The following is an 18175-nucleotide window of genomic DNA, read 5'->3' as shown; positions in this document are numbered from 1 at the left end:
CCACAGACTCCCCAGAAGAGTGTGGGGAGGCTCTGTGGAGGGTCTGTGCCCCATCCTGGGGTAGGGCCGGCTGAGAGGCTGAGATGAGCTTGAGGTCCTGGGTGAGGCGGCCTGGGGTGAGAGGTGGTGTGCCCCAGCGCTGGGGAACCTGGAGCGGTGGGGGGCTGGATACAGGTGGCAGGAGCAAGGAACCATGGGAGCCAGAGGCCCGGGGTGGAGCATTTGGAAAAGTTCTTGCGGGGCCTGGGCTGTGGCCAGGGGGGCTGAGACCTCTTCGGGGGGTAAAGGCTATAGGAGAAGCCTTTCCAGAGGCCCCTGCCATGGATGGCTGCTCAGGCTGCTGTGGAGGTGTCTCTGGTGTAGTTGGTGGGCCAGCAGCCAGACCTGGGGACAACTCCCCAGGAGGCTGGCCAAGCTGCCCTGGACTAGAGGATGGGGACCTAGATGAAGGTGGGGGTGGCAGGAAATGTTCCAGGAGTCCCAGGCTGCCCTGGGACCCTGGTAGTGAAGGTAGTGGCTGGTTAGCCTGTGGGGAGTGGGTGCCTGGCTGTAGCGGGGTGAGCAGGGGTGAGTCAGATGAGGACAGGGAGCCGCCCAGTGCTTTGTGGAAGAGGCCAAATCCGGCCACGGTGGTGGAAGCTGTGTTGGCGGATAGTGTGGGAGCAGGAGAAGAGCCACAGACCCCAGGAAGTGGTGAAGAGCTGGACGAAGACAGGAGAGGACTCAGTCCGGCAGGGGCGGAGAATCCAGCCAACTGTTGGATGTGGAAGGAGGAGGAAGATGGTGTATCCAACTGGGATGGGCTGCTGGTGGGTGAGGCAGAGCCCAGTGCAGAAGGGATGAGAGACTGCAGCCGCTTCAGATGCCTGGGTGTCTGCCCGGGCCCGAGGCTGCTGAGCTTGGGGCCTGGGGGAGGGCGGAAGATGGCAGCAGGCAGCCGTGGGTGGTGGGTGAGGGCTATGGCCACAGAAGTGGTGGCGGCAGCAGCTTGCAGCGGTGCCTGGATCAGCGGGGTCCAGATGACAGGCGTGGCGGTCGGGGTGGCAGAGGTGGCAGCCTGGACACGATGCGCACAGTGAGCCATCTCGCGGTCGTGCTGCACAATCTGCTGGATGATCTCATTCTCCTGGTAGTTGAAGACACCTGAGTTGAGGTCATGCTGGACTTTGTGGAGGAGGATGGAGTTCTTCTTGCCTGGGCCACAGAAGGAGAGCAGGGGCTCAGCGCAGAGGAGGGGGGGAGCCCGGTCCACCTCCCTTCCACCCTCTTGCCCAGTCCCCTCACCAATGCGGTCCAGGCGGTCCAGCGCCACGGTCTCGAAGGCCCGCCGCATCATGGGGTACTCCTCCAGCACCTCATTGAAGTTGTCCACACTCAGTGAGTACAGGCGGCAGTAGGTGTCGGCCCGCACGCTGGCTGTGCGCCTGCCCCGTGTCAGCAGGCAGATCTCTGCTGGGACAGCAGAAGTCAGGGTGGCCTCCTAAGGGCCTCCCCTAAACCCTGACCTGGGTCCCCACTACCTAGTACAGATGCTTGACAGATACACTCATAAGTCCCCCACTCCAGGCCACGTTTTCCATCTCTGGGACTATCCCCCTATGCTGGGCTCACAGACACCTACCTCCAGGCAGTGGCCATGAAGGGCCTGAAATGTTTTTCTCGGTCTCTCCAGCCCATTCCCCTGTCTCCCCAGGGTCTCCTGGCCACTCACCTCCAAAGTAGGAGCCATCTGCCAGCTTGGTCTCCTTGTTGCCCTTGGTGAGCACGCTGACCACGCCGTGCTGGATAAAGTACATCTTCTTGCCAATGGTGCCTTCTCGGATGATGTAGTCACCTGGCTGGAAGACCTCGAAGCGCAGCTTAGTCAGCATGGATGTCACGAAGTTGGGGTCTGCGTTGGCGAACAGTGGCATGGAGGCCACCAGCTTCCGGCAGTTAAAGTTGATGATCTCCTGCTCCCCAGAAAGAGTGGATTGGAAAAGAGGGAGGAGATGAGCAGAGTCACCAGGCAGAAAGGCATGGATCCCTTTTCTGCCTCGCCGCCACCCAGCTCACCTCCCGCAGCGGCTCGCTGAGCTCGCCCAGGATGCTCTCCTCGTCGAACATCTTGCCCTGGTAGCGGTGCTCGTAGTAGTCATGGATGCGCTGCCGAGTGTCGGGCGGGAGCTTGTGGAAGGACATGTACTGCTCCACCTGCTTGTACTAAGTCCAGGGACAGAGAGAGAGGCTGTCACCTCTTGGCCGGCCAGCCCCACTGCCCTGGCTGGCACCACCTGACCTAGGCCTGCTGCTGGCCAGAGTTGCACTGATGCTGTTGGCGCAGTTGGATGACCTTGGCTCCTTAAGCTTGAGGTCCTCGGTGTGGGTGGTCACACTGTGCCCCAAACAATGGCCCTGACTGCCAGCAGCTGGGGTGGAGGAGGAGCTCCATCCCAGTGACCGGTCTTCAACGTGTTCAACACTATGGAGATGGCCAGGGACAAGGACTGTCCAAAGCCCAGTTACAACTGACCAGGAAGTCAATGAACTTTCCTCTAAATATTGGTCCCTGTGTTACACTGTGGACCAGAGAGGCCTCACTGATCGGGAAGGAGCTCTTTCCCACCAGTGGGAGCATCAGCAGGACTGGGCTGCAATGGGTCACAAGGGCTGAAGACTGAAGCCAGCCCACATGTGGCACGTCATGTGGCCCAACGTGGCCGGGCCTGAGACTAAGTCACTTTGTTGAAGAGCAACTACAGCCCAGGGGAGGGGCCTGGTACAGCAGGGACCTTAAACGTGTTTGGGATAGAGACTGTTGAACCTGCGCATCCTGTGGGGCTGCTCCAACCCACCTGGATTGCGGGTGGGAAGTGGGGATCCTCAGGAGCATAGCTAGGGACCAGAGGCACTGATTGGGCAAGAACAGATTTTTCCCACAATGGAATGCAAGGGAAGTCCCTGTACCCAAGGAATAGTCATAATAGGCAGACTGCTCTCATATATCAGTTCTCCAAAGAGGTCGGGACATAGTGCTGCTGCAGAGATGCTGACGGGCACCTGGGGGCTGGGAGATGACCTTTCTTAACATTCTTCCAGCCAACCTGGCCTCTGTCTGCTCTAAGTTGTACCCAGCTATAGGAACAGTGACTTTCTGGCTGGCTATGGGGATAGGGGCAGCCAGAAAAGAGCTGTATTTTTTTTAGAATTCCCCTTACATAGAGAAGCAATTGGGGTGGGAGGCAGGGTCTAGAGGCAGGATAAAAGTTAGAAGGTTGTTAAAGTGGTCCAGGTGAGAGAGAGTAGTGAGGACAGAGGGGGAGGTAATATGTTTAAGAGAGATTTATGGGTGAATTATACATTAAAGTGCTATTAGCTAAAGGATGAAATAAAGGCAACTCTCAAATGAAAAGCCACAAACAGCTTGATTCTGCTGGACAGTAGACCCTGGTGCTTTTTTTTAAACTATCCCTAATGGTGGTCCCAAACTGAGCCTCTATTCTGCTCACACACTGAGCCTCAACCCTGCTCACATGCTGGGCCCCGACCCTGCTCATAGGCTGGGCCCCAACCTTGCTCACAGGCTGGGCCCTGATGCTGGGCTACACTGACCTCTCACCTGGTCCTTGAAGCACTAGCCTTGATAACCTGATTCCACTCTCCTCCCCCTCTCTTGCCTCCTCACTCCTAACCCAGAACCTTTTGTTCTAATCAGGTTGATTTCTTTACCACCCATCTACACACCTTTGCTCATGTTCATCATGATCACTGGCCTAGCATTCTCTTCTACTTCCTCCTTCCTCTGCCTTCCCAAAATGACCTTCCCACCCTGCTCTGGTTCTTCAGGCTCTCTCGGGCTTTCCTCTTTGTGTCATGCATGGGACCTGGGCTGCCATCTCTTAGTCACCCCATCAGGGGACAGCACCTGAGGCAGACAAGCAGGCAGTTCATAAATACATACTGAGCCCTACTATGTGCTCGACACTGGGGATCCATGGGGACTGGCCTACCCTCATGGAGCCATGGCCTGGATAGGGAAGATGGATATTGAACAATTGGCTACATATAATTAATTAAATAATGACAGAAGTGCAAAGTGTAATGAAGGAGAATTTGAGGATGTCACTGGGTCACATGATGGGTGGAAGCTGACTGGGGCATGGAAGGCTTCACCAAGCAGGTGACATTTAGGCTGAGATGTGGAGAAAGGGTCAGGTGAAAAGAGAGAGGAGAGTTCCAGTTTGAGTCTGTGCCAGGCCCCGAGGCAGGGAGGCACATGCAGGGAGGCTGGCAAGGCTGCCACATAGAGGGCTATGGAGCCCATGGCGTGTTCTGAGCGTGAGAAGGCGGGGAGCGCTTACATGCCAGGCTGAGAAAACACACTCTGCATCTTGGAGTAACAGAAAGCTCTAAGCAGTGATATGAGCAGATTTATGTTTTAAATGCCAATGCCATCTGCCATCTGGAGAGAAAAGTAGAAGGGACAGAGGGGAGCCCACTTGGCTAATAAATATTGAATGGCTTACTCTGTAGGCTCACTCTTCACAAATGCCATGACATAACCCTTGGTATTGTCCCCATTTTACAGACAAGCAAATGGGACCTAGAGATGTGATGCTACATGCCCATGTTCAATGGAGAGCATGTCAATGGGGAAGCTGGGCTTAGAAGCCAGGCAGCCTTTTACTCCAGGACAGCCACTTGCTTAGGAAGCTGCTGCGTGATCCAGGCAGACGCCAGCTGGATGATGGGAATGAAGGGAGGCATTAATGACTAAGAGACACCAAGGATGGCTCCTAATTTCTGGCCTGGGCATCTGTGCTACTATGTCCATTAACAGGATGGACAAGAGTAGAGTTTTGGAGCAGAGAAGGCAAGGGAGACTGCTCTCATTTTAGATGCGATGAGGTGGAGGTGTCCGTAGAGGCATCAAGTAGACAGTGCAGGGTGAGGAAAGAGGTGGGGACTGATTATATCATTTGGAGCCTGCTGCATAGAGACAGACATGGAGCATGGGGGTGGATTGGTAAACCAGTAGCACTCAGGAAGACAGGAGAGACAGAAAAGCAGAGAATTGAGCCCAAACCACCAGGGACACAATGTATAAAGACTGAAAAGACAAGCAGCCAAGGAGAACAAGGAGGACTGGCCTGTGAGGAGGAGGAAAACCGAGAGTGTGTAGTCACAGTAATCAAGTGTAAACCCAGGGGCAGTGATAACTGTCACGTGGAATGAATGCTCAGGGCTCTGCACAAGATGTGGATCCAAAAGGTGTTAGCCACACAGAGGGCACTGCACACTCACAGTCACTGGTCTGAGATACGGATTCAGTGCCCGTAAACAATGCGGAATTTCTGTATATTTTAGAAAAATATAAAAAAGAAAGAAAAAGAGACTGCAACAGAAAAGACAGCAGCTGAAGCCAGATGATGGTGGCAGGCTGGGCACCCACTGGGGATCTGGTGGGGACCCACTGGCTGGAGCCTGTGCTGCCTACGGACCAGCTGGCTGCCCTGAGATAGCCCAAACTGGACCCAGCTTTCTGCCCTACCTTCTCCTGGTATTGGCGTCGGGAGGAGTCCAGGGACTGGATGAGGGCAGTGGCGTGGCCGATGAACATGGCGTAGCAGGTGGCACCCACAATCATGCTGAGCATGGTGAGCCACACGTCGGACATGCCCACAGGCGCCTGCCGTCCATATCCGATGCACAGCATGTGGCTCATGGCCTTGAACAGGGCATAGGAATACTGCTTTCCCCAGGAGCTGTTCTGTAGATAGGTACACAGACACAGGGTGGAGTGGTAGTGAAGGCTCACACCACTGAGAGAGCAGGCCTCACCAGCACCTAGAAAAGTCCCCACCACCTCCCATCCCTCAACTCTTTTCCAGCTGCGGAGCCCAGGGCTCCCACCTTGCCAGTGGCTGAAAGCCTTGGAGAAGGGCAGGGAGAATCACAATGGTAACCTATGTGACTGAGTGAACTCCCACTTAGGCCTTTCTCCTGCAGTGGGGGACCAGGACTAGATGGGAAGCCCAGCAAATGGACAGGAGCGGTGTAGCCCCCATCTGACTCTCAGTCCCCACAGAGCAGCTGGGCCTCTTGGGCAGCAAAAGACTCCAGGCTGAGCCACCCTGCTGTCCTCTGCTTACTAAAATAGCTCCATCCCCTTACCCCAAACTACTGCCAAGTAAAGCCCATTTCCCCACTGACCTCAATTATAAAAGCAGATATGCTTCCCCTAGGGCGACAGACTCTCAGATTGAGCCAAAAACACTGTCCTCATTTTGGGTGAGCAAAATCTAAAGTGCTGCTGAGCTGACTCTCTTCCTGCATGAACCCTGCCTGCATCTGCCCAGGACTGTGGCCACCAGTTATCCTCCCCCCACAAAAGGTGGATTACCTGGAACAGACAATGCTTGGGGTGGGAGGAGGGAGAGAAGGAGGGAGGCAACTGGCTATTTTTGTCTCCAAAGCTAGTTGGTGTCTCAAGGAAGCCTCAGTGTGGGAACACTGGGCTCAGAAGAGCCATCTCCTGAACTTCGTGCATGTGTGGACTTGTCACCCTCACATGGAGGAAACTGTCCCAGATGAGGGGGCCCCAGATGAACCCCAGTGCCGGCCACCTCCCCAGTGCCTCTCTGCTCACACAATGAATATGTTGGCAATGATGTGGAACCCACCCTACTGCATGACCCACAGAACCCCTGGCGGAGCCTCAAGCACTTCCAGGGTCACCAGGCTGTTCTCAGCACCTGAAGGCAGGCATAGGAGCTGTACACCATGTTCAAGGTCACTGAGACCATACTGGACAGAGCTGAGCTGGTATGGTGCTCAGTCCAAACCTGGATGGGAGGTCTGGGAAGGCGGGGGGTCGGGGGGAGGATTGATCTCCAGGAGTGGAGTGGGGCCTGGGCACTGGGGGAACAGGAGGGACCCCCATCTGCCTTCAGTCAGAAATTCCAGCCTTATTGTTCAGCCCCTAGGAACTCAGAAATTCAATCCATATAGTGATTTATTTACACCTAGCTCATCAAAAGGCTGTTTTCTAAAGGCCTATTTGATACTGAAAGATGCTCTGGGTCTCTTTCACCTCTTTCAAAGCCAGCTTCTCCACTCAGGGGGCCTGGGGATCTGCCTATAGACCAAACCAAAACGACAGGTCCCCCGGACCTGTAAGCATGGGGTTCCCGGACACAGAAAGAGGCTCACAGGTCCAGGGGACCCTCCATCCCTCCTGGAGCCCACCCTGTCCATGGCGGGATGGGGACTCTGCCCCATGGCTTCCCTAGCCTCAATTTCAACTTCTCTCAACCACCCACAGGTTTGGAAGGGATCAGGCTCAATCTGGTCTGTCCTCCCCACTCAGGACACCACCTATGATCGGGATGTATGTGTGTACGTGGGGTGGGGATGAGGGAATGACAGGAATAGGGGGACAGTCCAGTTCTGAAGCTGGAGCAGAAAATAGCCAGTGTGTAATCTGGGAGTCTATGCCTGCTACCAACAGTGTCCCTCACAGGGTTCTCTTTGCTTGGGCGTGGCTTTTAAAGGTGGATCCACGAAGTAGGAAGTTAGACTTGAGTGGCTGGGGTGGGGCCTGCTCTAGGGTCCTGATCAGGAGCCAGACCAGCATTGCCTTCAGGCAGCCTCTCTATGGGCGGCCCAGAAGCCAGCAGACCACCCAGGCAGATTTGGAGCCAGCTGGTTCTTGGCACATGCTCAGAGAAAACGACAGGACAATACAACCTCACTAGGGTCCTGGATTAATTATAATGAAATTTGTATTTCGGTTTTGACCTTGCCCCCATGGGTTTTTCTGTATGTATTATGGGTAAGGGCATGCCCAGAAAAAAGGCAGTTTCTGCCAATCATGTCTGAATGCAAGTGAAAGTCTCCATCCAGAAAATCCGTCTTTTAAACCCAGGAGTTGGGGGCCATTATCTCTTGCGCTTGTGCTCTACCTTCAAGGAGCAGGCCCATGCCATTCCCTCTCTCCTTCCCTTCCCCCACAGGCACATGTCTCCCAACCTCTAAAGGACCCCACGAGGCTTGCAACCAGGGGAGGAATGGGCAGCTGCAGCTCATCCTGGGCTAACCCCTAAACCTGTCTCCAAGCCCCCCTATTCTGACTTCCCAGTGCAGCCCAGCCATTCTACCCATCTCCCTTTCTCTCTCTCTCTCTCTCCAGTGACCCACTCCTAGTTTAGAATGTATCTTCAATAAACCCCATTTTGCTTTACTTTCATTTTCGTCCACCTTAAAATCTTTTCTGTGTCAACGAAAAGAACTGAGGTCCCAGTCGGTAACCCCAATTGGTAACAGGTCTGCCTCTGGCAGAAAGGCAGGAGGGCAGGAGCCACCAGCCCAGCTCCACCACACCCAACAGGATCTGAGGAGCCCAGGTCTTAGTCTCCCTGGGTGAAATCAGCTCCGAATGGCCAGGTTCCCAGCTGCAGTGAGGCTGTGAGAAGGCAAAGGAAGCAGCGTGCGGCCAGTAGCTCTGGGACAGACCTGTACTGGGTAAAGCCATGTGCTGTGGGTGCTAGGCTGGCACCTCAGGGTCTTACATGTTGGAACTCAGGAGTTTCAAGTTGTGAACCTGCTCTGCCCGTCAGTGCCTCATCAGCCCCCTCTGTCCTGACCAGGGCCCGGCTGGGTGCTCACCACCATGTTGTTGATGGATACCCAGCAGTCGTCAGGGAAGTCCTGCAGCATGGGGACCAGGAACTGCAGGCAGCCATCCCAGTGGCACAGCAGGAGCATCATGCCGATGAGGTTCACGATGCGCACCACGGCGCTGGCCAGGTCGTAGGTCATGTGGAAGATCTGTCCGCAGAGGTAAGTGACCAGGTGAGTGACCAGAAGAGAGGAACACCCCACCCAGTCAGATCCTGCAGCCTTGAGTGGCCCTGCTCTGCACACACATGGTAGGGTGCCCAGTTCAATTCAGGTCAGGCTATGGCTAGAGTGGAAAGGTGTCAGGCCAGGCCCTGAAAGAAGCAGATTGTAGGCTGCAGGGCCCCCGAGGGATCTGTGAAAGTGTGTGTGTGTGTGGGGGGGGGCTCCCATGGGAAGTCCAGCCAACCAGGGTCTCTCACCTTTCAAAGCGGCTTCTCCTACCCTGGGGATTTGCCTATAGGTCAAACCAAACAGCCTGGGAGGAGAAGAAAGGGTGTCTGGGGTTCCCAGACCTGGAGAGAAGGGGGGCACCTGGAGCCCCATATAGCCCTGAAGTGGGTAGAGAAATCACTTTATCAGCTTGTCTGGGCCATGAAACAACAGGGAGAAGAGCCAGCCAGCCTGATGCTCCTCAGGGGACCACAGCCTGTAGTCAGGACAGGGGCATGGTATTTCCCTAAATCAGTCACCAGACTCTTAGGACTCCCCCAGGGCCAGTGGGTTCTGCCTAAGGCAGCCATGGAACTGGCCAGGAAACAGCTGGGATACACAGGCTCCAAGTTCACACAGACTTTGATCCCAGGCCCTCTTCCTACCCAATTTCCAGCTGTGCAACCCTCAGAAAATCTCTGAACCTTTTGATCATGTTTCCTCATCTAGAAAATGGCGATAAAAATTCTTAACTGTGTGGGTTGTCTAAAGAATTAAATTATACATATAAAATGCTTAGTATTAGGTGTAGAGGTGTTCAATAAATTGAGAACCATTATTAATAACTAATCTTCGAGATTAGTTAATAGTTATTAGTAGTAACGCTCTCCTATACAGGTAAATAAAGTACAGCACTCTCAACCCCAGCCTCTGCCACCTGTCCATCTCTACCCCTGTGACTCCAAAGGAGAGGTTGAACTATGGCTGGGCAGGGCCACGGGTGGGCACATCCCAGGATCCACAACCCACCTCCCTCCTCCCAGTGCTGCGTCTTGGTCCAGTTTCAGCATGAAGTACCAGTGAGGGGATGGAGAGATGGACAGAAAGTCTAGAGGGAGTTCTCTAGAAGTTCTGCCTTGCCTCTAGCCTTACAGACTTTGGAGTATGACCTCACTCTTAGTTCTGGTCCCTCCATACTATTCTCAGGCAGAGCAACCTTCCTAGAGAGGGACTTTGAGACAAAATTACTGACTTTTCAAATGCCTATAAATTTAAGAACTAGTTTAGCCCATTTCAAGATAGGGAAACTGAGGCTCAAAGAAACAAACCCTAGATATTTCTTTTTTTAAATATATATTTTATTGATTTTTTTACAGAGAGGAAGTGAGAGGGATAGTTAGAAATATCAATGAGAGAGAAACATCGATCAGCTGCCTCCTGCACAGCCCCTACTGGGGATGTGCCCACAACCAAGGTACATGCCCTTGACCAGAATCAAACCTGGGACCCTTCAGTCCTCAGGCCAACGCTCTATCCACTGAGCCAAACCGGTTAGGGCAACCCTAGATATTTCTACCCGTGTCTAGTGATCTTCTAACTGTAGCCTTGTAGCTGGTGGCAGGATATTCTGATACTAGTGACCTCAGTTTCTCCTTCTGAAATGTGGGTTTAACCTGGGGTCTAGGTTTTGAACAACCAAAGGGCACACCCTTCTGTGGCCCCATTAGTAGCAGGACTCTGGATGCAGATACGCTGTGAAGTCTTCAGGATGAAATGGATCTTGGAAAGGTTCATGGAGAATGGAACCTCCAACTTGTCCCATCACCCTCCACGCCCCAGTGACAAAGGGACAATAACATCACAGTCATCATCTCACTTAAACTCACAACAAACTTTGCTGAACATATTGTTGATTTACTACATTTTACATCAAGGCTCAGAGAAGCAAAGGACTTGCTCACGGTTATAGTGGCAGTGGCAGCAGAGGCAAATCTGAACTAGCGCTGCCTGCAGATTGTTATATTGGCCCGGTGACAAAAAAAAGGTGGTTATTTTGCAAATAAAACAATTTAAACCCAAAGTGACTGGGTTATGTGGCCAGATTTACAGCAAGCTGGATCCAGGGCCAGGTAGGACTCCTCGGCATCTGGCCCCAATCAATCCAGTGCTCTGTGCCCTGCAGCCTAGCCCCACTGGGGCACAGGAACTAGCCCCAACATTGTCAGTGGGCCCGGTCCTGGCTAAGCTGACACATCTCAGTGTAAGGGGTGGTGGACACTAGAGACCAGACAGGACAGTTTGGGATGGCCACCAGGGCTCAGTAGGGACTGGGGCCTGCCTGTGTCTGGGATGCAGAATATACCCAAGTAAGACACTGGTGTCTCTGGCCAACCCTCTGCTGCTGGCCATGCCCCAGGCTTGGATCCTAAACCCCAGAGGCTCCCTCTGCCTCTCATCTCAATCTCACAGCAGTTCCTGAGTACTAGCACCAAGCTCTGGCTCTGTGGGAAGTCTCCACTTCCGCCTCTTTAGCACTCAGATGAACACAATAGTTCTATGACCTTGGGCAAGTCGTTAGCCTTTCAAATTCTTGGTTGACCAGAATGTCATCAGCTCCCTCAAGTGACATGGGACCAACCATGAGGAGGGCCAGTGACATGGGATCATCCAGCCTCAGAGATGACCAGCACCTGCCCTCATTTCCTACCACACTTCAGCTTCCCCTCAACTAAGAGAAGCTAGCTATCTGCCCACCACTTCTCAGGGTTGCTGGAGAAATTGATGTGGCTAAGAAAGTGCTCTGTACCCTGGACACATACATAGGTAGGATCATTACTATTGACTAGAGGCCCGGTGTACAAAAATTTGTGCACTCGGGGGTGGGGGGTCCCTCAGCCTAGCCTGTGCCCTCTCGCAGTCTGGGACCCCTTAGGGGATGTCCACCTGCTGGCTTAGGCCCACTCCCTTGGGCATCGGGCCTAAGCTGGCAGTCAGACATCCCTCTGGCAGCCCAGGAGCCCTCAGGGGATGTCCATTTGCCAGTGGGGAGCAGACCTAAGCTGCAGTCGGACATCCTTAGCGCTGCTGAGGAGGCGGGAGAGGCTCCTGCCATCACTGCTGTACTGGCAGCCGTCAGCCTGGCTTGAGGTTGATCAGAGCTCCCCCTGTGGGGGCACAATGACCACCAGGGGGCATCTCCTGCATTGAGTGTCTGCCCCCTGGTGGTCAGTGTGTGTCATAGTGACCAGTCATTCCCAGTCATTCTGCTGTTAGGGTCATTTTGCATATTACCCTTTTATTATATGCCTGGTGCATGGGTGGGGACTGGCTGGTTTGCCCTGAAGGGGGTCCCGGATCAAGCCTGAGTGAGGGGCTGATGGCTATTTGCAGGTTGGCCACAGCCCCTTCAGGGTGGGGGTCCTCGCTGGGGTGCCTGGCCAGCCTGGGTGAGGAGCTGATGGCTGTCTGCAGTCTGGCCACGGCCCCCAACCACACTAGCCCCCAGTGGAGGCTAGCTGGAAGCAGGTATCTGGGATTATTTTTTTAGCTTCTATAATTGAAACTTTGTTGCCTTTAGCAGAGGCCATAGCCAGACAGGGCAGGTGGGAAGCTTGGCTTCTTCTATTGCCAGAGCAACCAAGCCTCCTGCTTGCTCCAGCTCCATGGCCGCTGGCCACCATCTTGGTTGGGTTAATTTGCATATAGTCGCTCTGATTGGCTGGTGGGCATGGCTTGGGGCGTGGCAAAGGTACGGTCAATTTGCATGTTTCTCTTTTATTAGATTAGATTTTTTTCATTTCCGAGCTGGACTAAATGTTTGTCACCCCATAATTTTTATGATGAAGCCCTAGTCCCCAATCTGATAGTATTAGGATGTGGGGCCTTTGAGAGGTGATTTGACCATGAGATTGGAGCCCCCATGAATGGGATTAGTGCCCTCAAGGAGGATACATGACAGAGATGATCTACAAACCAAAAGCAGGCTCTCACCAGAACCCAACCATGCTGGCACCCTGATCTCATCCTTCCAGCTTCCAGAACTGTGAGAAAGACCCACTCCACACTGTGATATTTAGTTAAGACCCCTGACTCTGTGATATTTTTCTAGAAGAGTCTGAATTGGATAAGAGCTAAAGAAGCTAAAGGAAGTCTTGGATCACTTTTAGTAAGTGTCTCAGATGGCTACTGCCCACAGTAACTGTTGTTTATTTTTGTGGGTTTTTTTTCTGTGAACCACTCTTAATACTCTGTGTCTCAAGGTTGGCAGGTTTTTATGCAATGTCTTCTTTTCTTTTTGTATTACCTATGTTTTTCTTTTCTTTGTAACTAATTATCTTCCAAGATCAGGTCCTTGTCTAATTTTGCCTTTATTGTGATCTCAGCAATGAATATGGTAAAGCACGTGGTAGGGTCTCAGGAACTGAGAAGCGCTCAGTGTGAAGGTGATGATGGGATGATGGGGATCAGGGCCGTCACAGTGTAGACAGTGACATTTAAAAAGGCCCTGCTCTGTGGAGGTACAGCTCACAAGGAATCTGCCTTTGCCTTTGCTGGAAGAAAGAAGGTGCCCTTTTCTGCCGGAAGTCACAGACTAGTTTACCCAACAGAGGGCATGTTGGAGTGGTGCCTGGTATTGGGCTGAAGGAGGATGTAGATGCTGGGAGGTGGGAGGTTAGGAGGGGAGATGATGGGCATTTGGGTGGCAGGGAGGTGTACTGTGGATAGCTATCAGACACTACACAGCCAAAGACACCAACATGGAAAAGTCTGAGGTTCCTGCAAAGAGTTGGTGGGGGGCATCCATTCAGGCTAGGAGAGTACCCCAGATAGTGAGGCCCCAGGTGTGGTTGCTGTGAGCAAGGCTGGTTGTTGCTGGGAGAGGTTGCCAAACACTGTGGGCGAGGGCCACAGGCCACCTGCAAGACTGCTGCACTGTGCAAATATTTGTCCTGCTCTTTATAACTTATTACAGTCTCCTTTTATGATATTGGTTCTGACTATGGGGGTTGAGTACCTTCATTTCTAGGTCCCCGCAAACCTTGCTGGGTGAGCAGCCTGGGGAGCCCACTGTCTATGCCCCAGATGGCACTTGGGGGAAGCTCCGCTCCCACTCCCTCTGCAATGTCTCGACCACAGTACAAAGGCAGAGTGACAACTCCACTTGGGGCAAATGCCTTCTCTGCTCTGAGCCTCAGTTTCCTCATCTGTGTCAATAACTGCCAGCTCCTGAGCTGTCTTGGGGTCAGGAGAGACGATGCCCACAGCTGGCACACAGGAGGTACTCAGCACATGTTTCCTTTCCTCCCCTCTCTTTCCCAGCCCTCAAAACAGAGAGTTGATTTCTCAGTCCAGGGGAGAGACCAAAAACTGCAGTTTCCACCATGCCTCCTCTGAGGGTCTGGGTGAGTTCCCTCCCTGGGGCTTGTTTTCTCTGCAGGAAAGAACAAACTTCTCCTGGTGTCTCAGGAACAAGCAGCCACATAGAGGACAGCACGCTAGGCCTGAGGGAGTGGCTGCTCCAAGTATATCCCAGGCACAGTGGTGTCATGCTGAGTCCCTTCCGGGGCCCATAGAGAGGGCCAGGACCACCCCTCCATGTCATCCCAAACCCTCGATTCTGAGAGAGATGGAGAAATCAAGGCCTACACGGAGAGGAAGCTCATTAGGGGGTCACACAGCTACCAGGGCCTGGCCTCCTGCCTCCAGCCCTCCTACCACTGCTCTAAGTGGCCAAAGGAAGGAAGAGGCTTCTGGGATGGGTTACTGGGGTCCTGGGCCCTTTAGATGAACATTCAAAGGGGCAGAGACCAGGGTTTCTAACAATAGCCTCGGTGCCTATAACAAGCTCACACCTCAGAGGGAGGAAGAGGCTTGGCTGGGAGGGAGGATGCTGACCTAGATCGCCTGGGATGGAAGCAGGAGGTGTCATCCTCCGAGATGGCAGCCTACACCTGCCAAGACCTTCCACGTACCCTGACTCCCAACACCTGCCACTAATGCTCAGGAACTCTCTGACTGGGGGGCTGGGCTGGGCTAGGGGAGACAACTAAAGCTGGGGGTCAGGAGTCCAACATCTCCGGAGCTTCACCAGGGGGCCTCGGGCAAGCTTTTCCCTCACCATGGGAGGCTCACTCCCTGGTCCCCCCTGAAGTCATAACAATGTCCTCAAGATCAGCTAAGGTGATCTCACCAAGGGAGGCTGGCTTAGGAACTAAGCCCCAGCCTTTCAGAACATCAGAATATAACTGACAGTTGGGAAACTGAGGTCCAAAGAAGGAAAGAGATTCACATAGGGAGTTGGAGGAGATAGGGCAGGGTTTTCCCTATTAAATACCTCCCTCCCCAGGTCTCATGCAAAGTAGGGGCCTCAAAGGTCACCCTACTACTGCTTCCAGCCAAGCTGAGACTAAGAGAAACCCAGGGGCTGGAGCAGGCCATTAAGGGTTGGATATAGGGTTCCTGGGGCTAGCTTGGAAACCCCAATCCAATCCAAGGGGTCTAGTGGTAGTTCTTGGCTGGGCAGTGTGCCCGGCAGAAACCACACAAAGCAATTTACTCCCCAGCTGGTAGGCAAAATAAGGGTGCTGTGTGGAGGGGTCGGGAGCCATCCATCTGGTCTCCAGGGATCTTCCTTCCTGCCCACAAGACTGGGTAATGATGTCCAGTTTAGAGCCCGAATCTGAGGTCTTTTAGGAACTCTGACTACCCTAGGGAAACTCCAGGGCCAGAGCCTGCTGGACTAGTTCTGGATCACCCAGAGGGCAGTCAGGCCCAAGGGGCAATGGGGACAGAAGCCCTGCTCTGAGCTCCTAGGATGTACAGTGTGGAAGACGCACTTATCTCCTGTCTCAGGGCCCACCCTGCCCAGCCACGGGCAGCTCTGCCACCTCCCCCAAATACCACAACCCCAGGGCCTGGGCCTAGGGGGAACTAGGCTAGCCACCAGGGGCTGGGGCCTGGAGTCATGAGCTGATGCCAGAGAAGGAAAGAGCAGCCACTTCTCTGCATTCGATGAAGGTCTAGCAGTGAGTCCAAGATAAACAGAGGTTGGAGTTTCTCAGGGACTGAGTGAGCCAATATGGTCCTGTGTTTCTACTTGGGACAGAAACCAAGACCAGCCTCTCAGGGTGTTCCAGCAACTACAACTCCATCCTTCCTCTGCAGCCTCTCAGAGTGGCCCTACCACCCCAACACCATCAACATAGCCCCTGGCCCTTCTCAGTCCTGAGCTCAGACCCACATGCCAACCTACCTCTGCACCTAGACGTCCCCCAGCTATTTCAGACCCAACCTGTCACCTGGAAATCCTCCACCCACACCCTTCAACTTGCTCTGCTGCCTACCTTCCTAATCCCAGTGGAAAGCCGTCCCTAACAAAGGGAACAACAGAATCAAAGTCAACCTCCTTTCAGGTCACTTGAGAAAACAGGAGCCACATAAACCTGGTCAGGAGGTCTAGGTCAACAACCCTGCCAGTGGGGCAGCTGACCCTCTGATCCTCCATTTCCTCACCTGACAAATCAGGGTAATAAACACTGTCCTATTTGACTACCAGCTGAGAACCAGTGAAATAATGGATAAAAAGTATTTGAGAAAAAGAAATGCCCTGGAGAAGTACTAAGATAACTGGTAGGGGAGAGCCTTTATTTTATTATTATTATTATGTTAATCCTCAGGTGAGGATATGTTTTTATTGATTTGAGAGAGAGAAACATCAATTGGCTGCCTGCCACAGGCATCTGGACTGAAGATTAAACCTACCACCTAGTATGTGCCCTAATCAGGAATCAAACCCACAACCTTTTTGGTGTATGGGACGATGCTCCAACCAAATGACTTAACCAGCCAGGGTGAGAGCCTTTGTTAAATGATTCTTGGCACCAGGCTTCACATAAAGAGTTTTACAAACATCATTTCATTTAATCCTCACAATAATCCAAAGAGGAAGATAGTACTTATACCCACTTTGCAGATAAGAGACTGAGGATCAAAGAGGCAAGATGGCACCAAGGTCACACAGGTAGGCAGTATGGAGCCAGAGACACCTCCACTGTGTCATTTTAGTTCCAAAGCCCTCAAGCATTGCACTGCACCAGGCAAGGACTGCATATTGCTGGGAACCAAAAACACTAAGTAGGTTCTCATCTAGCTCTGCCAGGTATCTGCTGCATGGCCATGGGCAAGTCACTGCCACTTCTCTGTCAGTAGAAAGAATGCAAATTTTCAAACCAAAAGAGAATTTCTGCATAAAGTGATTCCGGTAGACTGGTGTAGGCACTTCTGTGGCACAGGTGCTCATGACACCTCTGACTTCAATCTGCCAGTGCCCAACCATCAGCATGGGTGCTCCTGGCTGGGTAATTGCTTCCTGTCCAGTGCCTGGGAACTTCATATCCTGTACCTGGGAAATATCCTAGTCGAGCAGAGTCCTGGAGAACAGGAGAGCAACAGCAGCAGTGAGCTGAGGAAGGAAACGCATGTCTGCAGAAGCTTCAGGACCCCGGAGTGGGATGTCCCAAAAAGCACTTCTCCCCAACCCCAGTACCTCCAGGCTGGCCTGCCTGCCGCTGCTGCCAAGAGATGCAACTTGGGTGGTGGCAGACACAGACCGAAGCACCTGGCAAGGTCATCTGTTATTTCAAACCCAGCTGGTAGTCCCCTCTCTTTCCTCCATCCCAGACAACTGCATTCAGCTCATAGAGTAGTCAATTTTGTTCAGAATGGTGTTGGCTTACCCATTTTTTCTTATGATTTATTATTTAGTTTCTATAGTCTGTGCTCCACCCTGAGGCCTAAGGATCCTTTACACATTTTTGTGCATACACAACTCTAGACTCCTGGTGCTTTTACTCTCTAGAGCAGGGATGGGGAACCATTTTTTCTGCCAAGGACCATTTGGATATTTATAACATCATTCCCAGGCCATACAAAATTATCAACTTAAAAAATAGCCTGCTTTAAAAAAGTAGCCTGCTATATTTAATTAGTCAAACATTTAATTAACTCACCACTAATGCCTTGGCAGGGCCAGATCAATAGATTTTGCGATCCCTATACAGCCCACGGGCCCGATGGTGCCCACTCTTGCTTTAGAGACAGGCTGCTGGAAACTACTTTGCCTGCTGCTAGCACTAAGGGTGGGAAGGTCTCTGAACCAATGGTTGGCAGGTAAGGGGATATAAAAATTCCAACACCTCTGCCCTGGCTGGTGTTCTCCGGGTTAGAGCGTTGGCCTGCACGCTGAAGGGTTGTGGGTTTGATTCCCAAAGGCACGTGCCTGGGTTGCAGGTTCGATCCCCAGCCCCTGACATTCCCAGTCAGGGCACATGCAGGGAGGCAGCCGATAGATGTGCCTCTCACCTTT

At 52.9% G+C, this 18175-nt stretch overlaps 1 protein-coding gene across 1 annotated transcript in view; it reads right to left on the bottom strand.

Moving 5' to 3' along the window:
- The window catches only part of HCN4 (hyperpolarization activated cyclic nucleotide gated potassium channel 4), a 49735-nt gene that overhangs the window by 304 nt on the left and 31256 nt on the right, over window positions 1–18175 (bottom strand). The window contains exons 4-9 of the mRNA XM_015560785.1: window positions 8647–8808; window positions 5531–5749; window positions 2056–2202; window positions 1712–1952; window positions 1285–1449; window positions 5–1194 (exon numbers count right to left, since the gene is read on the bottom strand). Coding sequence (XP_015416271.1) covers window positions 5–1194; window positions 1285–1449; window positions 1712–1952; window positions 2056–2202; window positions 5531–5749; window positions 8647–8808 — 2124 coding nt within the window. The remainder of the gene's footprint in view (window positions 1–4; window positions 1195–1284; window positions 1450–1711; window positions 1953–2055; window positions 2203–5530; window positions 5750–8646; window positions 8809–18175) is intronic.

The sequence above is a fragment of the Myotis davidii genome, unplaced genomic scaffold (genome assembly GCF_000327345.1).
Source record: "Myotis davidii unplaced genomic scaffold, ASM32734v1 scaffold955, whole genome shotgun sequence".
NCBI classification, from domain to species: Eukaryota; Metazoa; Chordata; class Mammalia; order Chiroptera; family Vespertilionidae; genus Myotis; species Myotis davidii.
The sequence above is the reverse complement of the archived record's forward strand: the minus strand, read 5'-3'. Positions and strand labels throughout refer to the sequence as shown.